This window comes from Neolamprologus multifasciatus, chromosome 6, assembly GCF_963576455.1.
Source record: "Neolamprologus multifasciatus chromosome 6, fNeoMul1.2, whole genome shotgun sequence".
NCBI lineage: Eukaryota > Metazoa > Chordata > Actinopteri > Cichliformes > Cichlidae > Neolamprologus > Neolamprologus multifasciatus.
The window spans coordinates 1350050-1365408 of NC_140444.1; the positions used below are offsets into that span (position 1 = coordinate 1350050).

Here is a 15359-nt window from a genome sequence, read left to right on the forward strand (position 1 = left end):
ACACTCAGGATCTGAAGTTCTTCTCTTACATTATTTTCAGTATTACAGTACACTACAGTACTTTAATCCATAGTTCCTGATTAATGAGGAGTTACTGAAGTACAAGCTTTTAAAAAAATGTTACTGTTTTTACAGATGTGGCAAGAGACTGAAAACATGCTGTTTGCACATCTTTAATATTCAGCTCTGCACAGGAGCTGCAGCAGGGTGCAGCCTGTTGCTTTTACAGTATAATACTTGTAATAAAAGTACAGTAACAGTAATTAGTGACTGAGCAGCCCGGAGCGTTTCTCTTGATTTCTTTAGTAAATGCATTCACCTGCACAGATTAGCTAAACGAACCCTGACATCTTAGCTAGCTAGGTCTCAGGAGCTAGCTAAGGACGGTAGTTACGGAGTAGCTTACAAACACGTTTAACTTACCGAAACAGTGCAGCGGGGCCTCGGGTCCTTCTGTCGGGTAGTCCAGTTTACTGAAGAACACCTCAGGCTGTCAGGTTAAAACACTCGGTCGTGTTTTCGTAGCGTAAACGCTGGCCCTCCTCTCAGAGCCTACGCTCTATCTGCTATTCCCGAACAGAGATACGCAAGTTTCTCCGTGACTGCAGCTGTCACTACAGTCATTGGTGGGACATGACAACAGCGCCACCTGCAGGAAGATTTTCTCTCTGTCTGATAGCTCGTGTTCTGAGACCTGACGATGTCCTGAAATGTACACCGTACTGCGCTTACGTTGAAGACTTTATTTCTGCACCGCTTCACTTCCGCCATTTTTCTTCAACCTTTGACTCGCAATGAATCCTGGGATATGGAGGGTCACGAACGATTTACCCGAGGCGTCATTCAAATCTGCGGCTGCGCAGCTGTGAGCGCGCGCCAGGGGCTTCTATCGACGCGTCTGCGCATGCGTTCTCTGTGACTCACGTTCTTTTGCTTTGATCTGTCAGCCACGTCACAGGCAAGGAAACCCTTAAGTAGGGGCTCTCACACAGAAACGTCACAGCTCATCTGTTTGCAAATGTTCAACAGTCGGCGTTCTCTAAAGCAAGAAAACTCGCACACTATTCACTTCAATCTAGAAAATCACAGTTGCGACACAACAATGGCTCCACCCAGCAAAGACGAAACTTCATTCGTGGTCACACCAGAACAGATTATGCCACCAATCAACCGGTGCTTTGAAAGGCTCTCTGAAGTTCAGTGGAGCGAGATAGAAAATGGCACGTGCGACTCGGGCGTCCAAGCGGTGCTCGCTGATATGATTTCTGAAATCATTCAGATCGCCTCTGTCAGAATCCTTCAAATAAACCTTCCTGTTATTCAGGATCACATGACGAAGGAAGATCCGGAGCCTTTAGGTGCGGGGAAAATAAGCCCGTCCCTCGGAGACTCGATCTCAGCCGCCATCGCCAGCGCTCTTAACGTCCCGGAACAGCGACATGAGAGCGCTGACGAGCTGACACGGATGGTTGAGGAAGAGATCTCCGAAAAGGTCAGCTCAACAATTGCCCTGATCGCAGAAAGCCCTGATTTGCCGCAAGACCCCGCCGTTTATGTTAGCGGCAAATTGAGTAATATTAAAAAGCTGCGCCGCATGGTTTGCCACGCTGCCTCGTGCCTTAAAAGGCACGCACGTAAGCTGCGCTGCCGGTGCGTGTCAAGGGGGTCTGATTCCGGTTCAGAAAGCACGGATTCAAAGGTGTCAGTGCAATCAGCAATCACAGAGATTTCTGTGATTCTGTCATCAAGGAGCTCAGATGGAGAGATGACAGAAGGAGATAAAGGTTCAGATGATGAGGAGAAAGAAATTGAGCTCCCAGACCAATCAGCTCTAACAGAACAAGGCCAAATCAAAGCCACTGCAGAGAGCCACAGTATCCGAGCTGCAACCCCAGTAGAACAGGTTGCAGCTGACATTGTAAATGAGATACTTGGAAACCTGGATTCAAGCAGTGAAGAGCTCTGTGACAGCTGTAGCTTACCCAAACCTGCCTTTAATGCAGGATTCATTATCAACAAGGTGAGAGACTTCTTTTCCAAATGTGTGCCGTCCACCTCTCACTCCGGCCTCAAAGCACGCAAACATCGCTTTTGCATGTTTGCCAAAAAACAATTTGAAAAGATGAAAAACGAGCTGAGACAAGAAATAAAGACAAACAGGAAATATTTTGTTTGTCTAAAAAACGTTTGCAAGCAGCCCAAGAGTGACACGGTGCCCTCCGATGAAAGCATAGCTGTCAGCCTCTCAGGGTCAGAGCCTCATAGTCCTCGTCCCCAGAGCGCAAATCAAGCCCCTTCCCAAAATATGCTTCTACGGTACATTCGTTTTTCTCCAGTCGACTTTGGCGTCATTAGATCCCACGTTAATCGGTTGTTTGACAAACTAACTAAGAAAGAAGAGCTCTCCATTGAAAAAACCTTGGAAAACTTTAGAAATAGTGGGACAACCAGAGACTTTACTGTGGACTTAACGGCAAAAGTGTTTGATCTACTGATGACGGATCGAATGTATGAAATCCCCGAACCTCTAATGGGTAGATCCCTCTCAGACACCGTCATCTCCAGGACTCCACGACAAACACAAGGCTCAAAGCGTCCCTATTCTGCTGAAGTCCTCTATGTCCTCGTAGAAGACGCAGTAGAAAGGTTTCTACAGAAGCTTTTACTCTGGCTGGACAACGAAGACAAAGATCAAGTGATTCAAATGGACGAGGTGTCTGAGGCTGTGAATGACATCCGAAACTTTATTAAAAGAACACAGACCCCAAAGCAGGAAACAGATTCAGCGAGCAGTGGTGAGGAATCTGTACCATCACCTCCAAGACCAAAACCTGGGAGCATTTCTCCAGAAAAATGCTCTCTGGCATCTGATAAGTCCCCTCCAACGTCAAAACCTGGGAGCATTTCTCCAGAAAAATGCTCTCTGGCATCACAAATTTCACCTCCAAGGCCAAAATCTGGCATTGCACCTGCAGAGCATCCAGAAAAAAGCTCTGCAGGTGTTTCAGGCTCTCTCATGGTTTCCTCTAAAATGTCAGAGAATGGTTCTGTGTCTTCCGAGGTTGAGAAAACGTCCGATGACCTCGCCTTCTTCCTCTTCGCGAGCGTTCTTATAAAATCTAAATCTAAGACCAAACATTCTGTGTCTCTGTCAGCAGAACTAGACATGGCCATCAAGCGTCTGAGAGACCTGATCAAGCCTGAACTCAGCAGCACAGACTCCACCACGAGTCTCATCAATGACCAGAAACAGTTCATGAAGAAAATAGCCAAATCCCTCATCAGGGAGTTTGGCTCCCCAGAACGTGTCTTACATGCTGCGATGGAAAGTAATTCATCTTTTGATGAGGCTGTGATAAGGCATCTAAAAATCAGCCTGGGAGTCATCCCCAGTCCTCCAAAGAAATCCAAAATTTCCAGGTTCTTTTCAGCGGTGGGAAAAGCTCTGCGAAAGCCCTTTAGGTGGTGCATTAAAGCCAACGATGATTAAAATCACCATCCTGGCTTTCCCCCACTGCCCTGCTTCTTTTAACATCTTGAGGCAGAATTTTAGCACCAAATCAAAATTTAAACCATAACACGTCCCGGGGCTAGCGATGTCTCCGGTCGGGCAACCAAAATCTATCTCAGCCCCGCCCGTCGGGCTATATGATAGCTCATTGGGCTATATGATAGCTCGTCGGGCTATATGATAGCTCATCGGGCTATATGATAGCTCATCGGGCAGGGCTGAGATAGATTTTGGTCGCCTGACCGGAGACATCGCTAGCCCCGGGACGTCGGGCTAGCGATTTTGCGAGCCCTGATTTTAAAATTGGCCCTCAAATCCAAATTCTAACAACTGTAGTTCACGCCATCTCGTCTCCTTTTTGATTTCCATCCCCCCAACCGGTCGCAGCGGATGGCCGTCCCTTCTGAGCCCGGTTCCGTGGAAGTTTCTTCCTGTTAAAGGGAGTTTTTCTTCCCCACAGTCGCCTCGTGCTTGCTCAGAGGGGAATCATTTGATTGTTGGGGTTCTCTGTAGTACTGTAGGGTTTTGACCTTACAGTACAAACAGGGAGGAGACTTTGTGATTTGGCGCTTTTAAAATATCTAATTCGGCATGAAATAAAAAAAGAAATCTAAATGAAAATACATTCCAACTTTGTTTGTGTTTTTCTTCTGTTGTCAAATATGTAGAAAGTGTTGCACGTGTGATTTCAGTCATTTTGCATCAACATGTAGCCAACATGTGTCTGTTTGTGATCATGTTGCATCTGTTTTTGTCTGATTTGTGTCGTAGTTTAGTCAGTTTACATCTATTTGTGGACCAATTTAGTTGTCTTGCATGTATTTGTGGCAGAATGTGTGGATCCTGTTGGACAGTTTTGTCTTAATGCTTCACTTTGGTTGTTGGTGTTTGTGCTCATTTTGCTTCTAGATGTAGACCTGCCATCTGAAAATCAGCACCTCGCCCACTTGGACCATTTGCTTTTGGTCCAGGGGTTAGCACCTTTGTTCTTTCACTGACCTTGTGGAGTAACATGAAAACAAGCACAAAGCAGTAAAAGCATCGTCAGTTTCATTGACCTGTAGACCCTTCTGCCCCCGCTCTTTTATTGCCAACATGAATTTATGGAAACTAAAAATAAATAAAAGTAGATGAATGATATAAATGTTTTGCCATTTTTAGTGATACTCATGAATTTTGAAAATGCTTCGTGGAGAAAAGGAGAGAGAGAAACATTAAACATAAATAAGTCAAATCAATTAATTATATACAAAGAGCAGTTTACGGCAGGATTGTTTGACCACTAGGGGGCGATAACAGACTACAGAAAGAGGTTGAACCTAATGCAGGTTCTTTCATTGACTGCACTGTTTGAATTCATTTTTAAAGGAAATAATCAGAGTTAGTGCCTCTGAACTCACACTTCTGTGTATAAAACCTGGCCATAATAATAATCAGCTCAATTATATATACTTTATCAGACTTCTTTTTCAGATGTGTACAGTTTTCTGTAAGACAAACAGAACATCCTTCCAAAATAAGAGAAAATCTTCAGCAGTTTGTTTTGAAATCAGATCACAAATCTGACAGCACGATTCAATTCAATTTTATTTATACAGCCAAATAACAACAACAGTCGCCTCAAGGAGCTTTATATTGTACAGTAGATGGCAAAGCTGCTGTCGGTGTCGTAGAAACCAATGACAGTCATGTAGTTATGGGAACGCACCCACACACAGAATCATGTCTTTGTGTTTCCTGCTGTGAGTCTGTGGAATAGGAAACCTTTAAAATGTCCAAATAAATGGATCAGACTGATGGAGCACTGAAGCTGAAGATGCTGCTGCTCAATGACCTGCCTGAGCTGAAGGAAACCACACGTTGGCATCTTTAGATCCTCACAAACTCCCAACATCCTGTTTCATAAACCTGTGAAAACGATCAACCTCCTTAAGTCTGACTCAGGCTGTTTGTCCTCAGCAGCTTCCTGAAGTTTCACATCAGTGATGGTGTCGTTCAGCTTCATCGTACAGCTGAGACTTCTTCATGAAAGGGATTTGTCAGAAACATCAAACTCACCTTCACAGCTTTGAGCTCAAACAAACATGCTGAGCTGTAGCTGCATGTTTGTTTGCAGTTCAGTCACTTCCTGAGAAAAATGCACGACTTCATATCTTTGCAGAGACGTGAAGGTTGAATGAAACATTTATAGCCTGGATTTTAAATCCTGATTTATAATAAAATTATAAATAATTACTACTTCTGTGGTGATGCTCTGATGGCTCCTCCAGCTCAATAAATTCCCTGTCCTGTGTCTTCTTCACATGAAATTTGGATTTTTATCATCTTTTCACATCAGAATCAAAGTGAAACTAGACGAATGTGGACAAAGCATCATGGATGAGCTGTGGTGCACAGCAGGAGCCTCAGGAGTTTAACCTGTTTAAAGCTTTTTGTTGTTGTTAATGGGCTTTTTTCTTCCTTTCATGAGGATTTGAATCAGAGCGTTTGTTTCTTCTGTGTCCTCTTCAGCACCTTCTGCTGATCGTGATGCTAGTTTGACAGGCCGGCGTCCTGCAGGTTTTAGATCTCACCCTGGGTCAACACACCTGAATCACATGATTAGTTCATTAACAGCTTCTGGAGAACTTCAACACATGTTGATGAGGTCATTTAGCCGCTTAGATCAGCTGTGTTGGATCAAGGACACATCTAAACCTGCAGGACTCCGGCCCTCGAGGCCTGGAGTTTAACACCTGTTTTTTAGAGCATCTCTCGGATTTTAGCTCCAAATTGTTTATTTCATGCAGGTTTTCCCAGCATAAATCTTATTACCTCTCTGACTACACACAGTTATACCCCCTGCCCCTCTGTGATTTAAACACAGCTCACAGACTGTCACACAGTATGAAGGTTAACTCCAGCTCGATGCATAAAATCGTTCTGCAGTTAAAATCGTTACAGATCTGCTGATTATTGGAGCTAAAGCAAAGAAACAAATGTTTTTCTGAATTGTTGCACAGATTTGAAACTTGATCACAGCCTCATTCTCACATAAGCAGCAGAGTTAAAACCTGTTTTTACCATCAGTGATTGTGCATGAAATGCTGCATGCTTCTGATCCTGGATGATTGTAACTCACTGCTCACAGGAATCACAAAACAGCAGCAGACTCTGCTTCAGCTCCGGAGTTTGAATCCGTCTACGAGCTGCACTGGGATCATCACAGCAGGTTTCCAGTTAGTTTAGTGGTTTTTAAATCTCAGGGATGTTTTAAGGCCCTGTGTGTCTGGGAGCTCAGTATCTCTGCTGCTCTCACCTCCATCGTGTTTAAAGGAGAAGTGGGAGGGAGGTGGACTGAAGTCCCCTCAGCTCATCTCTAATCACACCTGAGAGGTTAAAGGTCAACCTCCAGCCTTTTATGTTTGAAATGATGACGAGTACCAGAGTTTATCTACATGTGCTTTTGCTAAAAATAAATCCTCTTTATTATTAATCAAAGAAGAGTTTTTGTTGTATTGTTGCTAAGTTGCTTTAATAAAATCTCCTGTGACAAACGTCTAAGTTGGGGATTTTCCCTTTTTAACGCTTTGTGAAACAAAAAAGGTAAAAACCTGAGTGTTAATCTACATGAGTATAAACGGCTCTTACAGGTTACTCCGGCCTTCTGAGGCAAGTTTATTTGTGTAGCAAAATTCAACAACAAGGTGATTCAAAGTGCTTTACAGAGACATTAGAAACAAAAACAAATAAAAAGCTGATTTAAAATTGATTAAAACAAACTAACTAACACAGCAATGCCAGCGCAGATTCAGGGGTATTGAGAGCGTTCACTGTCTAGCTGCAAGTTCACCCACATGGAAAAGAAACAGTAAAAACTTCTATGATTTACTCATCAAAGTGGCCACTTTCTCATTACTTTCATAGATTGTTTTAGTATCCAAAACATACAAGTTTCATTATATAATTTTTCAAGGGATCTTATATCTGTTTTCACTCTTGTTTGCTTTTCATACAAGTTTCACACAGACAGATAAACTTTATAAGATTTATAAATATCTTTTCCATGTGGACATTTCTGGATGTTAGGTTTAAACTTGGTTTTCGAGACAAAGACAATGTTGAAGTATTAAAAAAACGTCTCCACACTGAAATGCAAGAAGTCTATCAGACAGGACAGCCTGCTCCCACTCTAACTGTGAGCTCAACACCTACTGTTAGCTCTGCCTCAGGGCTTCTACTTCAGGTCTATCCCGAGTCCTCCACCCGCAGGTCCAGCTGCAACAAAAGGAGGGACATGGACAGATTTGGACATGCAGGTTGTGTCGAGCCAACATCACCGGTCAGCTTGCAGTGATGTAGTCATTGAAATACGCCGTTACTAAGGGGAAAAACTGATTCCCGATATAAGGATCCATTGGTTTGGTGGCAAGAGCAAGAACAAACCTTCCCATCCCTGAGCAGACTTGCAGTGAGATACTTAGGAATTGTTGCTTCTTCTGTACCTGCAGAGAGAATCTTTTCAAAAGCAAAAAACGGAGCAGACTTAAAGGGAAAACTGTAAATATGCTGTTGTTCCTAAACAAAAACCTGTGAATAAGGGAAAGTGTTACTGTCAAATGTTTTTGTTCAGATGTCCAGACAAGATCAACGTTAAATGACATGTTAAATTACGTGTTCAAATAGCACACAACTTCAGGTTTTTTATTTGTATATAATAATTCTGCATTATTAAACAGTAAAAAAAGTAGTCTCTCCATGTTCGGCAGCACTTACCTATGTGAGCGACGATTCTCCTCGATGAAGATGGCTAAAACATCTCACAGGAGACGTCTGACCGATGAACACCTTCACTCGATCCCGAGGATGTCCTCAGCTCAGAGCCTGAGCCCAGACGTCGAGGAATTAGCATCCAAGAAGAGATCGGCTTGGACACATCAGACTAGATCAGTGTGTAGCAAACTGAGCTATAATTAACATTTTCTTTGTGCCATTTGTCTTCTACTCCCAGACATGGGCTTGAATGGTTTCACGTTTAATGATATTTTTATTAGTTAAGTGGTTTATTATTGTTATTTTATTTTTACATTTATTATTAGCCTGGGGAAAAAGTTTACTGCTAAAATTTAATTCAGAAGGCTGCAAATACAATTTTTATTTAAGAAATGAATTCCAGTGATATGTTATTTTATTGGAATTTCAATTTTGCATGTGTGCAATATTAAGTTATATATATTTTTATATAAGTTATATATCGTATTAAGCTTTGCTTATTCCATATTCAGTTTTTCAGCAAAACTTATTTGAGTCTATAAGAAAAGGTTCCTTGTTATATCTGGAGGAAGAGTTTTTTCAATAAATATTGTTAGCCCGCGACTTTGTTCCAGTTTTGAACTTTGCCCCACTTTGAGTTTGACACCCCTGCTCTAACAGATCATTACATGAAGGAACCTTTTAAATACAAGCGCACTCATGCTCACAGGTGTACACACGGGTGCTCACACACACAAACTACACCCTTTTTGCCTCGCTTCTGTCAGTCTGCCCCAGGGCAGCTGTGGCTACACCTGTAGCTGCCTCCACCAGTGTGTGAATGTGAGAGTGAATGAATAGTGGAGTTGTAAAGTGCTTTGAGGGTCCGGAAAAGCGCTATAAAAATGCAATCCATTATTATTATTAATAAAAAGTGAAAGATAGAAAGAAAAGGCATTAGCACCGCAGGAAAAAATGAGAAAAGTGAGTCAAAAATCAAGATGGCGCCATGGTGGCAGGAAGCACCACAGAGAAGCAAAACACAACAAAAGTTGAATGAAACACAACAGAACAATAGTGATGTGTCGTTCACGACTCTTTGACGTGAACGACGCCAGTTGGGGATTTTTTCTTTCTCTCACCCTCTCTCCCGCCCTTTTTTCCGATGAGGGGGGAGGGGCGGTAGTTACACTCGCAGTAGCTCAAGAACAGAGCGGGAGGGAGAGAGAGAAAAAGAGAGCCAGGGACAACAACGTCACATTATGCACAAAAGGAATTACTAATGTAAAAAAAAAAAGACGTGGGTTTTATTTATATATGTTTATTTTTTTAATTTTTAATTTTTTGTGTCCCGTTTGGATCTTTAGCATCAGAATTGTTGTCTTAAGGCCAAGAAAGATGCCAAGCGGATTTATTTTACCAAGTGGATCATCATGGCCTTGCCATATTGGTCCATTTGATTGACCTTTATTATAATTATGAATTTATTTTATTTTCGGTTGCTACAAACGGGACAGACATGACTGGGGGATAGGACAGGGAGAAAGAATGAAAGAAAGAGAGGGAGAGAAAGAAAACCAAAGGGGAGAAGAGACGGTGAGAAAGGGGGGAAGAAAGAAAGAAAAACAAACAAAACATCTGGATCACCTGTATGGAGAAAAAAAAACAGAAGAGAAAGCAAACAAAAAAAGAGCAACATACTAAAAAACAGCACCATCACAATAAACTAGCTAGCAGTAGATAACAGTAGATACTAAATATATATGTTTATATATAAATATATGCGGTGGCCCCTAGAGACAAAGCACGTACAAACTCCAAAACACATTTCTAGCATGAACTGAACTTCCAAAACAGAGCTACCTAGATCACTTAAATTACACAATTGAAAGCATGAAAGCATATGTGTATTCTTTGTGTATTTATACACAAGCACTCATATATATTCAAATAATTTAAAAAAGTTCATTTACCTGTTACTACCACACACCAAATCCGGTTGTTGGTACTTGCTGGCTTGTGTAGCCACCAGGTAACAAAAGCTCAACACTGCGCCCTAGCATCCTCGAGCACTTCTGTTGTGTTTTGTACGTGCTTCTGAGTTTTTACGTGTTTTGGAGTTTGTACGTGCTTCTGAGTTTTTACATGTTTTGTTGGCAACACTGGTCACATTAGAAAGGTATAGTAATCATCCACAACTATTTTCAGTTGCAAATGATAAAGGATTCAGAAAGTTTATTCATGCTGGCCCATATGACAGAAAATATGCATCTTCTTTTTGTTTTCATATTTTAATTTATATTTAATTGTGTTGTGGTTTGCAGTGTTTTGTGTTGTTTCACTTTAAATTTGTTTGAAAGGAAAAAGCTGAAAATTTAAATAGTTAAAAGTTGAAATGTAAATAGTTGGTTTTTGTATTATATTATTTATTTAAAACACGTACGAACTCTGAAGCACGTACAAACCCTGAAGCACGTAAAACTCCAAAACACGTAAAAACTCCAAAACACGTAAAAACACGTACAAACTCTGAAGCACGTAAAAACTCCAAAACACGTAAAAACACGTACAAACTCCAAAACACGTAAAAACTCCAAAACACGTACAAACTCCAAAACACGTAAAAACACGTACAAACTCCAAAACACGTAAAAACACGTACAAACTCCAAAACACATACAAACTCCAAAACACGTAAAAAGTCAGAAGCACATAAAAACTCAAAACACGTACAAAACACAACAGAAGTGCTCCAGGATCCTAGGCCGCAGTGCTCAGCTTTTGTTACCTGGTGGCTACACAAGCCAACAACCGGATTTGGTGTGTGGTAGTAACAGGTAAATGAACTTTTTTTTTTAAATTATTTGAATATATATGAGTGCTTGCGTATAAATACACAAACAATACACATATGCTTTCAATTGTGTAATTTAAGTGATCTAGGTAGCTCTGTTTTGGAAGTTCAGTTAACGCTAGAAATGTGTTTTGGAGTTTGTACATGTTTTGTCTCTAGGAGCCACCGCATATATTTATATATAAACATATAAATAAAACCACTTCTTTTTCCCCCCCGAGATCAGTCACCTCTGTTTGTTTGAAGCTTTTATGAAAAACAAACTTTGAAACACACATCAAGCTATTACTTTAAATATATGACTACTAAGTAGTCATTTATTTTTTACATACCTGCATTAGAATCAATTAATTCCGCCTCTTTTTCTTATTCTTATAAACGGGTCTCTCCGTTCTCCCATCATCCTTTGCTTACACAGGTTGCGTCTGATTGGTTGGAGCCGAGCGCATCCAAAACTAACAGGAGTGGTGAATAAAACTATAAATGTGTTTTACATGTGAAATAAAAATAATAAACCTGACCAAGGATTATGTGTGTTAAATCTGCGCACTTTCAGATTGTGAATCACTTTGGAAAACACTGTGTGATGGCCACAACATGAAACGATTTTATTGTTGAATTATCAGTGATACTTTCATGTGTTTTTGCTAAAAAAAAATGTTAACGATGTCATTAAAAGAAAGCTTTAAATTAGGGAGAAAAACACGTCGGGGGAGAGGGTCCCCGGTTCTCCAGTTAGATTGTACTTCACAGCGTCATGTTTCGCCGTGATGGGGTTATTATTGGATAGCCAAACTCCCTGATGAGGGATTTGGCTATTTTCTTCATGAACTGTTTCTGGTCATTGATGAGACTCGTGGTGGACTCTGTGCTGCTGAGTTCAGGCTTGATCAGGTCTCTCAGACGGTTGATGGCCATGTCTAGTTCTGCTGAAAGAGACACAGACTGTTTGGTCTTAGATTTAGATTTTATAAGAACGCTCGCGAAGAGGAAGAAGGCGAGGTCATCGGACGTTTTCTCAACCTCGGAAGATGGCACTGACACAGAACCATTCTCTGACATTTTAGAGGAAACCATGAGAGAGCCTGAAACACCTGCAGAGCATTTTTCTGGATGCTCTGCAGGTGCAATGCCAGATTTTGGCCTTGCAGGTGACTTTTCAGATGGCAGAGAGGTTTTCTCTGGAGAAATGCTCCCAGATTTTGGCGTTGCAGGTGACATATCAGATGCCAGAGAGCATTTTTCTGGAGAAATGCTCCCAGGTTTTGACGTTGGAGGTGATGGTACAGATTCCTCACCACTGCTCGCTGAATCTGTTTCCTGCTTTGGGGTCTGTGTTCTTTTAATAAAGTTTCGGATGTCATTCACAGCCTCAGACACCTCGTCCATTTGAATCACTTGATCTTTGTCTTCGTTGTCCAGCCAGAGTAAAAGCTTCTGTAGAAACCTTTCTACTGCGTCTTCTACGAGGACATAGAGGACTTCAGCAGAATAGGGACGCTTTGAGCCTTGTGTTTGTCGTGGAGTCCTGGAGATGACGGTGTCTGAGAGGGATCTACCCATTAGAGGTTCGGGGATTTCATACATTCGATCCGTCATCAGTAGATCAAACACTTTTGCCGTTAAGTCCACAGTAAAGTCTCTGGTTGTCCCACTATTTCTAAAGTTTCCCAAGGTTTTTTCAATGGAGAGCTCTTCTTTCTTAGTTAGTTTGTCAAACAACCGATTAACGTGGGATCTAATGGCGCCAAAGTCGATTGGAGAAAAACGAATGTACTGTAGAAGCATATTTTGGGAAGGGGCTTGATTTGCGCTCTGGGGACGAGGACTATGAGGCTCTGACCCTGAGAGGCTGACAGCTATGCTTTCATCGGAGGGCACCGTGTCACTCTTGGGCTGCTTGCAAACGTTTTTTAGACAAACAAAATATTTCCTGTTTGTCTTTATTTCTTGTCTCAGCTCGTTTTTCATCTTTTCAAATTGTTTTTTCGCAAACATGCAAAAGCGATGTTTGCGTGCTTTGAGGCCGGAGTGAGAGGTGGACGGCACACATTTGGAAAAGAAGTCTCTCACCTTGTTGATAATGAATCCTGCATTAAAGGCAGGTTTGGGTAAGCTACAGCTGTCACAGAGCTCTTCACTGCTTGAATCCAGGTTTCCAAGTATCTCATTTACAATGTCAGCTGCAACCTGTTCTACTGGGGTTGCAGCTCGGATACTGTGGCTCTCTGCAGCGGCTTTGATTTGGCCTTGTTCTGTTAGAGCTGATTGGTCTGGGAGCTCAATTTCTTTCTCCTCATCATCTGAACCTTTATCTCCTTCTGTCATCTCTCCATCTGAGCTCCTTGATGACAGAATCACAGAAATCTCTGTGATTGCTGATTGCACTGACACCTTTGAATCCGTGCTTTCTGAACCGGAATCAGACCCCCTTGACACGCACCGGCAGCGCAGCTTACGTGCGTGCCTTTTAAGGCACGAGGCAGCGTGGCAAACCATGCGGCGCAGCTTTTTAATATTACTCAATTTGCCGCTAACATAAACGGCGGGGTCTTGCGGCAAATCAGGGCTTTCTGCGATCAAGGCAATTGTTGAGCTGACCTTTTCGGAGATCTCTTCCTCAACCATCCGTGTCAGCTCGTCAGCGCTCTCATGTCGCTGTTCCGGGACGTTAAGAGCGCTGGCGATGGCGGCTGAGATCGAGTCTCCGAGGGACGGGCTTATTTTCCCCGCACCTAAAGGCTCCGGATCTTCCTTCGTCATGTGATCCTGAATAACAGGAAGGTTTATTTCAAGGATTCTGACAGACTGACTCTGATCGTCTCCTTTAAAGGGGAGACAAGTGTATCCACTGATCCACGTCACTTTACCTGGATGATGACTCCTCTCCCACTCACTCAGAAACACTCCTAATATAACCAAGCAAATAAATAATATTGAAGATTTACTTACATCATTACAAAAACATCTCCCTTTGATTCCATTCCTGCTGAACATCAGGCAACAAATATCCCAGTAAATCACAGTAAAATGTAAAGCACATGTTTTCTTTGTCTAACCTCTGCAGAGCCTCTGTCAAGAAAAACATATCTGTAAGCATAAATCAAATATACATTCATAACACGTCAATGGACAAACCTCGGTCAGTTGATTTCCTCTGTGCAGTGCAGACGAGCATCAGTCAGCAAGTCGAGGTGGTGAGATGGACTGGTCTCCTTTGTGACTCTGCTGGTTCTTCTGAGGAAACACCACCGTCTCTCCACACCGTCACCATCTGTGAGCACAAACTGCTGCTCTGCTCTGCCAGCATGTAGGAAATCACATATCACACACACAGGGGTGAAGAAACATCAGAGCTCGAGTTTGGATACTTTAGATCTAAACAGATCAAAGTAGCTCTTAGTTTCAGCAATCAGACAAACAATGATACCAAACTGATTCTGTATGAATACAATATGGTATTTTTAATACAGGTGCCAAATTAATTTATTAAGACTAATACAGATATATGTATATATTAAGGGTGCAACAATACACAAAATTCACAGTTCGGTATATATACATATACATACACACACACACACATATATGTATATATGTGTGTGTGTGTGTGTATATATATATACATATATGTATACACACACACACACACACACACACACACACACACATATATACATATATGTATATATGTCTGTGTGTGTGTGTGTGTGTGTGTGTGTGTGTGTGTGTGTGTGTGTGTGTGTGTGTGTGTGTGTGTGTATACATATATACATATATGTATACACACACACACACACACACACACACACACACACACACACATACATATATGTATTGTTGTGGAAGTTTTCCACTTAAATAAAGCCTGCAGACGAGCGGTGAGCGGTAGCTAGCATTCTTTAATTCATACACACAAAGAACAGACAAACAAGCTTGTGGAGCCCTCCATCGCCGCGGGACAGACGGTCAGCAGAGTTCTCACTGAGCCTAGCATGGCTCTCAGCTAAATACCTTCTCCAGGAACAAAGGCAGTACACAGCTGTTTCACACCTTAAAGTTCACACTCCCTTGCTACTTCCCAGAGTCCTCAAGAGACAAAAGACTGGTCCTCTGGAGTTCCTGTTTCCCCAACATCTTTGCTACACCCCCTACCATTTGTCTCAAGTATGAGTGTCAGACATGTTAATACAATAACATAATGCCATTAAATACCTAGGTAAAAGAAATTCCTCTACAATCCCACCCTTTGATTCTAAAATC

At 41.9% G+C, this 15359-nt stretch overlaps 1 protein-coding gene across 4 annotated transcripts in view; it reads right to left on the reverse strand.

Annotated features, from left to right (window-relative positions):
- Positions 1-9556: 9556 nt before the first annotated feature.
- The window catches only part of LOC146516099 (uncharacterized), a 32762-nt gene continuing 26959 nt past the window's right edge, over positions 9557-15359 (reverse strand). Inside the window, exons 1-2 of one of the 4 annotated variants that reach the window (XM_085162030.1) lie at positions 14235-14515; positions 9557-14005 (exon numbers count right to left, since the gene is read on the reverse strand). In XM_085162030.1, the coding sequence (XP_085018156.1) occupies positions 11844-14005; positions 14235-14274 (2202 nt within the window). In that variant the 5' untranslated portion in view covers positions 14275-14515 and the 3' untranslated portion in view covers positions 9557-11843. Of the gene's footprint in view, positions 14516-15359 lie in introns of those variants that run through there. The other 3 variants (XM_085162032.1, XM_085162031.1, XM_085162029.1) reach the window with 3 other exon arrangements.